This window comes from Polypterus senegalus, chromosome 5, assembly GCF_016835505.1.
Source record: "Polypterus senegalus isolate Bchr_013 chromosome 5, ASM1683550v1, whole genome shotgun sequence".
NCBI classification, from domain to species: Eukaryota; Metazoa; Chordata; class Cladistia; order Polypteriformes; family Polypteridae; genus Polypterus; species Polypterus senegalus.
This window is the reverse complement of record NC_053158.1, coordinates 197,249,173-197,262,571: the sequence shown is the minus strand read 5'-3', so window position 1 is coordinate 197,262,571 and position 13,399 is coordinate 197,249,173. Positions and strand designations below refer to the sequence as shown.

Genomic DNA, 13,399 nt, shown 5'->3' with positions numbered 1-13,399 from the left:
CCCCGGGCAGGGTGCCAATCCACCGCAGATCACACACACACACACCAAGCACACACTAGGGACAATTTAGAATCGCCAATGCACCTAACCTGCATGTCTTTGGACTGTGGGAGGAAACCGGAGCACCCGGAGGAAACCCACCCATGTTCAATGAGAACATGCAAACGCCATGCAGGGAGGATCCGGGAAGCGAACTAGCCACTGCGCCATCGTGCCACTCTAGTGAGTCTTCATTGTTTGTTAATTTATTTTTATTTTTAAAGTTGTGTTTTTTTAATTATATTTTTCTCAAATAATAAAAAAAAAACCCTTTATTTTCCTTCTGGGCAACGCTGGGTATTTCAGCTAGTATGCAATAAATAAGCAAAGAAAAACAAAGTTATCCTCTCTCACACTTCTTATACTTTATGGTGATTCACACACCTGAATATAAATCTTAATGTATTAAAAGAACCAAATTTATAAAGTTTACAGTAAATTCCATTAAGTGTTTGCTTACATGAAATAGAATGTCTTCTGTAGCTACATGGATAATTCTGTTTAACCCTATAAATATGTACAGTATGTGTATCAAAATGTAGGTCATAGTGCTTTATATATATAGAAACGTTAAGAAATGTAACCAAAACACTTGAGCCTTAACAAAACATCATATAGTAGAAGGGTTTTATTTCGTTTTTTTTCTGTGTATTATTAACTTTTTAAAAATAATTCTAATATAAATCCAAGCAAATAATTTGTACACTTAATAACATGAAATATACTGTATTCGGTAAAAAAGAGAGAAAAAAAATATTTTACGTTAACTGATGTGTATCTTAATATTTATATTGAAACTATAAAAGTTTGGATTTTTTTCAGGAGAGTGGTATCCCCCCAAATGGCGGCATCACTGTCTGCTTTGTGATTTTGCAGATAATGTCTCATGAATTTAAAAATGTCAGATAAGACAAGAGATCTATAATGCAGAAAAGAGACGACAGATTATGCATTGTAAGATTACTTTTGATAGCAATAATCTAGAACAATGGAATAAAGTAAAACTTTAACTAACAAGATCATTGATTTAAGTTCACATTAAAGGATAGCACTGTGTTTACTTCCAGTCTTATAGCTTATTCACTGTCTCTGCGCCTTTGACATTGATTTTTTTTTTGGTTTTCATCGCCCAAAACCCCAGACGAGCGTGCAACGTTAACAAGGGGCTTTAAAATGTCCCCGTATAAATGAGTGGTGGGGTCTCGTGAGCTCTGTGATTGTACTCCATTCAGGTTTTGTCCAGTAACGGAGAGTCTTCAGGGTCTCCCTGATCATCGAGGAAAAAAAATGCCTCTACCCTCTAAATTCATAGTGGTGCTGAATGGATGGATGGCCATCTAAATGAAAAAACAAACAAACAAAGAAACAAAACAAAACAATCATTAATCGATCCCTTCACTCATTCATTTGAAAATTACAGCCAATTTATGGACTGCGAGGTGCGCCGGCCTATTGTATTTACCACAGGAAAACGTCAGGAGTTCATCTGTCCATTATCTGAACTCACTTCCAGCTGCATGTAATAATGTGTATATATAGTATCTTTGAACCCACTTTAATGAAGCTTCGGGGGGCATCACTACAAGAGACTTTTATAAATAAAATAATATATATATTATTTTCAACTTTTTAGTCTTGGGTTTGTTTTAGTATAATTTTGTGATCAATATATAAACATTTCCTTTAATATTTCTTTCCGTTACTTGCGCCATCTATTGGGGAAATCTCGAACTATTCTTCATATGAAAAATTTCATTTCATAATTAACATGGATTAATTGATCAATTAGTGAAACTGATTATTGATTCATGTATTGTCCTCGGAAGTGAGTAAGTTTGCAAAATTTCAAGTCATTTGGACAATAGGAAGTGCAGGGTTAAATATCGATTGCAAGATTTGTACTTGTAAAGTTAAAATAAGCGTGATAATAATAATAATAATAATAATAATAATAATAATAATAATAATAATAATAATAATAATAATAATAGTTCCTTAATGTTTCCGTTTTTCTAGGCAATGTGGTTGTATCGTTTCTTTCTGGGAAGGGTAGTCTGCATATGAAACTATTTCTTTGGGCCGCAGAGAGGTTCCTAATTTGTGGATAAAACAAAAAAGCATATTAGATGTGTAAACTATCAGGATACTAACTGATGAACAAAGCCAGCACTTAGTCTGTTTTACTGCATGATACAAGAATAATTTTAAAATCAATGACCCACTGGTATTTGATAAATCTGTTCATAGCTATTTATGTTACTTATCAGTCAGTCAGTCAGTCAGTCAATCCCCAACCCGCTATATACTAACACAGGGTCACGGGCGTCTGCTGGATTCAATCCCAGCCAGCACAGGGCGCAAGGCACGAACACCCCGGGCAGGGTGCCAGTCCACCGCAGGGCACACAGACACACACACTAAGTGTAATGAGTGTATTCCTTTAAGAAAACGTCATTACGTCATAACGTGTGTTGTTAGTAGGTCGGAAGCACGACTAGCTGTTCTGTTCACATGTGCTCCGTTCCGAGTGAAAATAAAGTGACTCCTGAGCTCTGTTAAGACGAGTGTGTGTGTTCATTCAAAATCATTACACTAAGGACAATTTAGAATCGCCAATGCACCTAACCTGCATATCTTTGGACTGTGGGAGGAAACTGGGGCACCCGGAGGAAACCCACGCAATCACGGGGAGAACATGCAAACTCCACGCAAGAAGGACCCGGGAAGCGAATTCAGGTCTCTGTACTGCGAAGCCATAAATAGGTGCTCTTTGTAACATTCATGTAAATAGTTCTTTTGGGAACCAAAAATGATTTCCCTATGATACCATGCTAGAGTAACCACTTTGGCACTTGTATTGTTAAGAACATTCGGCGCAAAGCAGTAATTGACCCCGGACGGGACATCAATCCATCACGTATAAACTTTAATAAGTTTTCATTGTGATGAAAGCTTCCATAACCTGTTAAAATATAAGGAACTATCCACAGAAAGTGCAGGAAAAAATAAAATAAATAAAGTTTAGGTGAAATCATGAAATTAGAATGCGCTGCTTAATTGTGCAAATACGCTCGTATAGTATCAGATGAAAGAATTATCCATAAATACAAAATGATTCATTACTTACTTCATGTAAAATTTAAATTATAAGAAAGAATGCATTGTATTGTGTGAATATCGACAAAAATCATCGTGTTAAATGAAAATGTATTTGGAATATGTAATATATTTGATGTGGGTTTTTACAGATCCCCTGAATCCGGCACAATAAACTCGAACTTATGATTTATTTATTTTGTTTGTTTGTTTGCTTATTTATATATTTTCCTGCAGCTGCTTAGTTTAATGCAGTTTGACAGCGAAACGACGTTTATCCCAGCAGGCAGGAACAGATCCGGACTTCGCCCCAGTCCTTTGTGGAGCACATTCATCTCTCCCAAAAGACTTCGTGAAGCTGTCACTTGCAAGTAGTAATGCAATATGATCTTAAATTTAAACAAATGTTGATGTAAAGCCAGACGTTTGAATAGCATTTTAACTTAGATCACCTTTGGGAACACATGCCACAATATGACGGCACTTTCTCTTTAACTTTAGTTTTCTTTAATCGTTCTGGTGTGTATTTGAGAAGAGATTGTTCATAATACAGTAATATTTATTTATTTAGTGTCTTTAAAAAATAAAGGACAAATTTTCCAGTAAGAAGAAACAGAGTGCTATCTTGTCTAATTGTAATCATGAAGGGCAAATAATTACGATGGATTGCCACTATCAGACATGTTATTGGTTAACTAGCGGTCAATCAGAGCGACTGCGCCCACAGTTAAGACTCTTGTATTTAAGACTTCTGCACGGCTATCGGTGGATATTTCTGAAGACATCTGTCAATTTACAGCAGAACCTCAAGAAACCAGTGCAACGACTTAAAGGTAACTCTTTTTTTTTTTTGAATATATAGTAACTGTGACAATATTTTTAGGAACGTGCAAAAACGCTTGAATAAATTGAAATATGATTTTTGATTAAAAAAAAAAAAGCTACAAGTTTAAAAACAAACGTGCTTGGGTGGTTCTTCAGAGCGATACGACAGAGGAACCATTTTTGGCTTCAAAAATAACCATCCACATGAAGGTTCCAGGAAGAACTTTTGTTTTTTCGATCCATGCTAATAACCATGAACAGGTGATTAAGATTTGCAAAACACCAACGGAGTTGTGATTAAAACGATTGTCGCTGTGCACAGTAACACAGGCTGAGTTCAGGTTTTCTTGGTGTGATTATCCGGCTCGGTAGCCTCTTATACATTAAAAAAAAAATCTGTTTTGTCCACGTTTTAAGAACCTTTCCAAAAAGGAAGTAGAAAATTCCATATGCAAAGAAGCCTTCCCAAATGAAATGTTTTTTTATTTATTTATTTATTTATTTTTTGGTCAAGCAAATGTTCTACGAGGAGCCATACAACCCAATAAAATTCCTTTTTTAGACCCCGCTATTTTTAAATGTGCATAATTCTAATATCAAATTCCATAACTGCTTGCAAGAGACACTTGCACAAAGACTTTTGCACTCTGAATTATTATTAATTTCTTTACTGATAAACAGGAGAAATAATTCACTCCGGCTTAAGTGTAATTGGTTAATTTCTACCAATATATAAGAGAACCAATCTGGTGTAAGATGAACTTAAGCCAGAGTAGAGCAAGATTCTTAGGATGAATAATTGAAAAAAAGAATAAGAGAGCACAATTAAAAAAGGGGAGTACAGAAGAAAGTGACCAGAACTGTGAGGTCGCGCCGAACTAAATTTGCTTCGTTAAGAAACGCACGAGGGATAAAAGGTGTAAACCTTTAACACTACTCTAAAATAAAGTCTCCATCCTATTTCTAATTGATTTATTCAGTCCTTGCAAACCTGCAGGCTCACGCATCATCCTCCGATAGGCCGGCAGTTTATTTGTTTTCCACTCCTAAACACCAACATTCGCACGCAGGCTACTCCGCCAATTTGCAGTTCAATTCATTTAATGCCGGCGTCTTTCTCCTCTGCAAAGTAAAAGAAAGAGGGGGGGGGGATAATTAATTTAAAAATAATCCTGACGGAGTTCCAATGGGCGGCAACACTTTAATGTGATCTTAAGGTTGAAAACACACTTCCGAATAGGACACGCTCTTTTTCACGACTATCGTATATCTTCCATTAAAAAGTTAATTTCAAGCTGCTAAATTTAGCCCTGAATCTGGAAACAACTAAGAGCTGTTTCACAATAATCCCTTTGCGAAATTAAATTCTAAATTAAGTCTCCTTCCCAATTAAAAGCCATATTTTATATTCTTCTTGAAACATAAAAGAAGCAAATCATCTTTATATACTTGGCTGACCCGCCTTTTAACGCGACCGACGTTTACGTTGACCACTTCTTAAGGCAATTCAATATGTAGATCAATTTGATATTTTATAGAAACTCATTAATTTGGTTATATTACATTTGAGCGGTATTACTTTAATACTCGTAGGTTTTTCTATATTGATGTCGCCCTTTTGAACCCCTCTGATATTTACTACGCGGTGAGGCATTTGTACTCCAACATTAATTTTTTCCAGAGACATAATTGTGTCTTTTTTTTTCTTCAGCGCATCGCGCACAAAAGCAAGGGAACGATGGGAGCGCCAGAACTCTGCTCACATTATGTCCCTTCGTACCGCGTGCTGCAAGTAATAAGTCTGTGATAAGCGGAATACCGCTACGCTTTCCACTCACGGGACGGAAGGACAATCCCGACCGCTTTCATATAGTAAGAAAGAAAGAAGAAAAAGAAGATATTGCACAGTCTGGAGTAGAAAATCATCTTTTACATGGAAAAACGAAACTACACATCCCATCGTGCATTGCAAAATGGACGGGGCGTGTGTGAAACTCCGCGCCTGGTAGCACTCACGGGACGGAAGGACAACCGACCGCTTTTATATAGAAGGAACATACGCTACCATGGAAGTCCGTTTGTCTGTCCAGAAATTTAAATTACCTTTAGCTCGCTAACCGTTTAACTGATTGATCTAAAATTTGGTACACGTATACTACGTAACATCTACTATCCACTTTCGGGGTGATTGACCGCCATGGTTATTCCTCTTTTTATTTTATTGTAGAATCAACTCACGGACGTGCTGCGCATGCATACGGGCGCCGTTCTCATCCCTACCACCTTCGCCATCTCTTCCCTTACCTCTTCATATCTTAAATCATTCTTGAGGCAGATTGAAGACTTACGTGCCAGCTTAAATGAAAAATTAACGAAAATGTACTAAGTAATTGGAACACAAAAACCGACTTAATCAGTTTTAATGTGAAAAGATGCTGACGAAAGAAGAGAAGCAGCCGGCCACTAGGGTGGAGAAAAGAAAAGCTGCTCAGGAAACGGCAAGCACATGCACCTCTGAGTAAACTAATGCTAAACGTACAGAGAAAGAGGATGAAAACTATAACTCCGGTGTATTCACTGCATGTTATCGTGCAGTACGCCATTACTGGTTTCATATTGTAAAAAAAAAAAGTTTACTTGTCACTTTTTGGCACTGGTTCTGGATAGGGTATTAGTCCTTCTCAGGGCAAACACATGCACTTAACATACTTGGAGCTGCCACTTGAACAACTTCCATTGATGGGCAAAACAAAGACAGAATGTGACAAAATAAAGTGTGCTGTCATAGACGTGTGATGGGGTAGAGTGTCCAAAATCCTTTAGTGCACCACTAATCCCACCATTTCCTCTGTACAAGTATCCAATTGGGGTGACGGCATCTATTTAAGACAATATCCGCTTTAATGTTTTCTTTTTGTTAGGACCAAATTTTTATTATGGGTTTCTTATGACCCCAGAACTGTTATTTAGCAGGTCACATATTGTCTTCTAATACCAGCAACAATATCATTAACACCTTTGATTCATGAAATCGTAAGGGAGAGAAGATCACACATTAAAATAAAGGTCTTATTAAACTTCATAGATTACTATCTATTTATTTAATTTTTTTTTGGTTACAGCATACATTAAAAATGGATGTCTCGGAAATTAACCATTATGAACGGATGTTTGTGGCAGAAGTGATTGATCCATTAGTCGGCGGTCTGAACACCACTTTGTGGCTTGCCAAAATTTCTGCAGGTTGTTGACAAAGACGACATGAACCAGGCATTGTGCGACAATCCGACAATCCATTGTTGAGGCTGAGCAGAGTCTTACGCAGGCTGAAGAAACCGCCAAGGGTCATGTTGAAAAAGTTGATGAAAAATGTGTGGATCTGGTGTCTGAGAAAAATCAACTACAAACAGAAGAAAAAGACAAGAGGGACAGTTTAGCTTCAATGGAGAAGAGCTTAGAGCATCTGGAAGAAATGCTGAGGATTTCAAAGGAGAGCCTGGATCAAGCACACAATAATCTGTCATCTGCTGAGGAAAGTCTTCAACGAGCTAAGCAAAAAGCAAAAGAAGAAGAGTCCATCAGAGAAACTGCTGCGGGAATGAGCTTTATACCCTTTGTTGGTCCAATAATTGGTGAGTTTATTTATTTTTTATTGTCAAAATAAATTACCTCGCACTTTTAAGGTTAGCATTGTTTGAGAAACCGTACACCCCATCTTGGTAATGATTCAAGTTGTTGTCACTGTTTCACTATGCCCTTGGCTTTCTTCACATCTCTACACTTCTCATTTGTCATTGCCTAGCTAGGGCAGCTAAGTGACCGGCATGTTGTGATGAGTTTTATGTTTAGTTTACCTGTTGTAGCAAACTCCTCCTGTTAACGTAAAGCTTGGTTATCAAGTCATTTCTTTTGTGTGTTTGCATCACTCTATTAACTTATCTACATCTACCTTCAATTCCTATTTTGTCCACTTCTTCATTTCCCACCACTTTGCCATGCCATTTTCCACTGTTTCTTTGGCTGTACCCACAGTGCTCACCTCATAACGTTCTTTGATTCAAAGATGGCAGAAGACAATGTTTACCCTTTTCTTTAAGTGCTATTATGCTTCTTAGGACCCAAATCTGTAGGGATGAAGGGCAGAATATTCTTCATGGGCCAGGCTGAATTGGCATTGTTGTGATCTTCATTTTTTGACCTTTCTGTTTTGATTACTGCATTTATTATGGGTTTTCTTTATATTGAGTTTTTGTCCTCTTTGTGACATTTCCACAGCACTGTTTTGGATATTTGGCACTACCATTTTGTGTGTTCTGTTAGTCACAGCCATATGGCTTGCATTAACTGTCACTTTATTACATTTTTGCTCCCCATCTACACTAATGTGAAAAAGTAAGTAGATCCCCTTTGATATTTTCAACCTTTGAGTGGGCAAACTGTAGATCATTATGCATACACTGGTAATAAAGTTGACATACCTGAATAAAAACAAAAGGGGGGAAAAAAAAAAGTTTTCAAACATTTTATCCAACCAAAATATCAATAGATGTAATGGTATAGTGAGGGTGGATGACATTAAATCTACTTTTGGCTTCCAAAGCTGGAACACTCCCCACCTCCCCTTTATCAGACTTCTTGTATGTGTTTTACATAATAGACCACCATCTCTGAGTCTGAGTCAAACTTTCTGAACACTCTTCCATGCAAACTTCCTTCATTTGCAGGATACTTGTTAGTTTTCTTGCATGGTCCTCGACATTTCAGTGGGATTCAAAACGGGACTTTCACTAGCCCAACTCGTAACCCTCCAGTACTTATTTTTGAACCATCATTGTTGTGTTTTCAAGGTCCATTTCTGGTTCAAATTCAACTTTTGGACAAATTGCTTCGTTCTTCTCAAGCACTTTGCTATGATGCAGACTTCATTGTTGACTCAATGACTATAAGCCTAAACCATAACACTTTCACCACCACCATGCTTCACAGTTGGTGTGAGATTCTTCTCCTGAAATACTGTCTTCAGTTTGTGCCAAACATTTCTACTGTTACTTTGGCCAAGCAACTTTATCTTTAATTTACTTGTTCAGAACACATTAGTCCAGAAGCCTTGGTACTACATGTATAAAACTTGCCTTCAGCTGGGAAACATGCATAGAACATTACTTACATAAAAGTCGAGATTTTAAAAAACATGAACTTGGCATGAAAATTGGCTTAAAGGTATGGCAGGTGTCGTGTATATGCAATCATTTGGTGTTTGGCATTTTAGGACATGTAATGAAACAACAAGATTTTCTGTTCATTTCATGATGTCAATTATGGGTCCGTCACATTCTGTTCATTCATCCATTTTCTAAATGTGCAATGGAACAGGGATCACATGATTTTTGGGTGATAGTCTCCATATTGTAGGCTCCAATTCAACACACAATTTAAAAAGGACAGCTCCAGGACTTCTAAATTGGTTTAGAAGCAAGTTGCCATCATATATTTATGTGGTGACTAGGTCATGAATATCTAAAAAGGCCATGAGATGTGATGTGCCATCTGTCTTAATGACTAAAAACATAGTTCGGACATGTGGCTTCACCTGGACAGCATTAGAGAAAGATTTTATTTTAGGCGTGTGTTACAGACCATCCAATTCAAACAATAATTTCAACAAACATGTTTATAGTAATATTAAAAAAGCACATTTACAGGGAGATATTATACAGTAGTCATGGAGGACTTTAGTTAATTATCTGAATATTAACTCGGATAACCTTGCAAATGGAGGAGCACCCAAGTTTTTAGAAGTAATCGCTGACTGTTTTTTAACATCGTATGTTAAAGCACCAGCACTGGGTGAAGTTTGTCTGGATTTAGTATTTTGTAAAAATCAAGATACAAATAAGGGTTTAGAGGTGATTGAACCACTAAGGTCAAGTGACCATAATATAATACAATTCTCAGTATTTTGTAAGAGTGCAGATGCAAAGACTAAAATTGTTAAGTTGAACTTTGGTTGGAAAAGTTTAAGCAGATGTGGCAAAGTCTAAGAAGGGTAGACTGGGATAAGCTTTTAAGTGTGGAGACAGTTCAGGAGGATTGGAGCAGGTTTCTTCACAATGTTTTACATGTAATGCAGGACAGATGCATGCCTAAATTTGGAATTAACAGAAAATTAAAAAAAACAAAAAAACAAAAACAAAACTCTGCAGTGGGTAATAGAGTTAAAAGAAGCGGCAAAGGGGGGAAAAAAACCAGTATATAAGACTGATGACTCCAAAGTGAATCGTAGAGCATTTCAGAACATGTGGGCAACCATTAAGAAGGATATTAGGGAGGCTAAAGACCGTTGGAGAGGAATAGAGCAGTCATGGAGGTAAAGTGCATCAGAAATAGTAAAAGGGAATTAAAAGATACAGAAGATGAAATAATGGACTCCCTAAACTTGCATTTTTCTGAAGTCTTCACAAGTGAGGAAGTAGATAACCTCCCAGTGGTAAATTGGACAACTAAGGAGGTTCTGAAGGATTTGGAAATTGTAGAGGTAGAAGTGCTGCTCAGATTAAACAGGCTGAAATCAAACAAATCACCAGGACCAGATAAAATTTACCCTCAAGTTCTTAGGAGGCTAGTGAGTACAAATATAAACCATTGACACAAATTTTTAGGAAGTCATTGTGCAGTGGAGAAATTCTGAATGGACTGGAAAATAGCAAATATCATCCTGTTATACAAAAAGGGTGACAGGGCAAATTCAAGCAACTATAGGCCAGTAAGCTTAACATGCATCACAGAAAAAATAATGGAAGGAATTAAGGATAACCTTGAGCAACACCTGGCAAGTACAGGAGTTGTTCTGAACAGTCCTGACTCCTAAATCCTTCTCATAAGGTGGACTCTCGATTTTTCTGACCGCCCATTGTGTATTCAAACCTAAAATTTTTACTTCCTATGTGTAATGCTTTACATTTAATGACATTAAATTTCATTTGCCACAAATCTTCAAGTCTGTATGCTGTCAAGGTCCTTCTGTAATGATATAACTGATTCCAAATTCTCTGCTAATCCAGCTATCTTGGTATCATCTGCAAACTTAACCACTTTGTTACTTATTTTTCAATCTAAATCATTTACACTGTGTATATATATGTGTGTGTATATATATGTGTGTGTGTGTGTATATAAATTTTTTTTTTTTTTAAAAAAAAACAACACAGACCCCTGTGTAACACCACTCTTAACATCAGCCAGTTCTGATGAGGATCCTCGCACCATCACCCTCTGCTTCCTGTGTCTGAGCCAATTTTGCACCCATCTAATAAACATCACCCTGAACTCCACCTTCTTTTAGTTTGATGCCCCACCTCTTATGTGGCACCTCCATCAAATCAAATCTCTTAGGGTCTTCTTTCGCCTTATCTGCTCTATTCCTCTACAACTGTCTTTTAACCTCCCTTATATCCTTAACGGTTGCTCTCATGTTCTCATATGCTCTGTGGTTCATTAATCTTATAAGCCTTATAAAGCAGTTATTTCCTTTTGCATTTTTTTTTTTATTTCCTATTCCAATTTTAGGTATGTATCTGTCCTGCATTACATGTAAAACATTTTTAAACCTGTTCCACTGCTCCTCGACTGTTTCCACACTTAAAAGCTTATCCCAGTCTATCCTAAAACTTTGCCACATCTGGTCAAAATTTGTTCTACCAAAGTAACTTATCAATTTAGTCTTTGTATCTGCACTCTTTCAAAATACTCAGGATTGTGATTTACACTTGGGATTTAAATAAGACTTTGTTAAATTGTGTGGCAGACGACCAGGGACCTTGCCCTACCAGGACGCCTGGATCAGGGAAGGACCGGGAAAGGGGCAATGTCTCCCCTGGGTGCATGAGGGCAGCTCCCCTGATTTCCTTCAAGGGCCATGGATTCGGAGCTGGGAAGCTCAACCCTGTGGGGTTCCGTGGCCCAACCAAGGGGCTGCCTGGATGGTTCCTGAGCCCTGGAGAACAGCACTTCCGCCACACCAGGATGTGCTGCCGGAACACCATCACTGAGCACCTGGAGCACATCCAGGTTGTGATAAAAGGGCCACCTCGCTCCCTTTGAGGAGTCAGGAGATGGAAGACAGAGGTTGTGAAAGAGAAGTGGAGGTGGCAGTAGAGAGATAAAGGATTGAGGAGTCGTGTGTGAGTGAGTCGCTGGTACCACTGTTGCAAATAATGTAAAATAAACTGTGTGTTGTGGGCACTGGTGTCGTGTCTGTCTGTGGCCAGACTAGCTGTTCCAATTGTCAATTCTTGCTTAATTTTTATTGTCAATGATTTTTCCACATGTTTTTGCTTACAGGACAAACTATACTTGGTGTAACTCAGAAGGCTATTGAAGATGCAGAATATGCTGTAAAAGTTGCACAAGACAATGTCGACTCTTGGAAAAGCCAAATCTCCACCTACGAAGGAAACATCCAAGATTATACTAATAAAATAGATGTCCAAAGAAATGAGATCGCTTGCATCAACAGCCGTATTTTGGAAATTTCCAGCATATTGGAGACCCTATCTGAGATGTGCAAGGAGATGGGAGTGGTGCAGAACACTCTGCAGAATGCCACCTTCTTCCTGACCACTCTGGCTGGAAAAATGCAGGCAGCTGAGGTGGAAACCAGGATTGTCATCTTTTTTGATCCTTTAATTAATATTTTAGATGACCTCTCCCAGTATCTATCAAATCAAAAGTGCTTGGATCTCCTCCAGCAGGAAATTCAACCCTTTATTGAGCAACTGAAAGAAGAAAATGAGAAGCTCAGAGCTATTCGTGACCAAGGTGGTAGTGAAGATGATATACAGTTTCTCTAAAGATGAAAATTTAATTGAATGTAAAATGAAAACAACCCTCCTTAAATGCTTTATCTCTGTAACACATTGACTCATTAAACAATCCGATCAAGAAAGCTACCAGTAGTTATTTCAGTTATTCATGCAGCTCTTAAGAATTTTACCAGTCTTTACTTGCAATCTTGTACCATCATTTCCCAGCACATTCCTCTTGATTTTACTGCTTAATGTTTGTATGGTGTCTATTCTTGTGCCCCATCCACTTGGAACGTGTGTATGCTGTGTTCTGTCCTCATGTTGAAGATAACACTTTATTTACCTTTTAAGTTTCATGACATTTAGAATAACGGTCAACAGTAGCATAACTCCATAACTGAGAGCATACGGCTAGAGCTGACTTTAGTAAGACGCCTCTCCATTTGAAGGGTCGAGTCTACCAAAATTAGTGTCTTCAGACCGAGTATCCTGAGAAACTCCACATATACAATAGACAGAGAAGATCATTGAAGAGATTGCTTCTCAGTTCAGTCTTTCACGTATGCTGTGAATGGGCATCACTGTCTCAACCCTTGTACTGGTAATTGAGTGATAACTTTTAAAAGTAAGGCAGG

The 13,399-nt window shown here is 37.8% G+C and overlaps 1 protein-coding gene across 1 annotated transcript; it reads left to right on the top strand.

The window, feature by feature from the left end:
- The first annotated feature begins 3,800 nt into the window (after positions 1-3,800).
- Positions 3,801-12,904, top strand: LOC120529787. The gene is made up of 3 exons (XM_039753922.1): positions 3,801-3,968; positions 7,083-7,592; positions 12,301-12,904. The coding sequence occupies exons 2-3, from the start codon at positions 7,403-7,405 to the stop codon at positions 12,807-12,809; spliced, it is 699 nt and encodes a 232-aa protein (XP_039609856.1). The 5' UTR covers positions 3,801-3,968; positions 7,083-7,402; the 3' UTR covers positions 12,810-12,904.
- Positions 12,905-13,399: the final 495 nt, after the last annotated feature.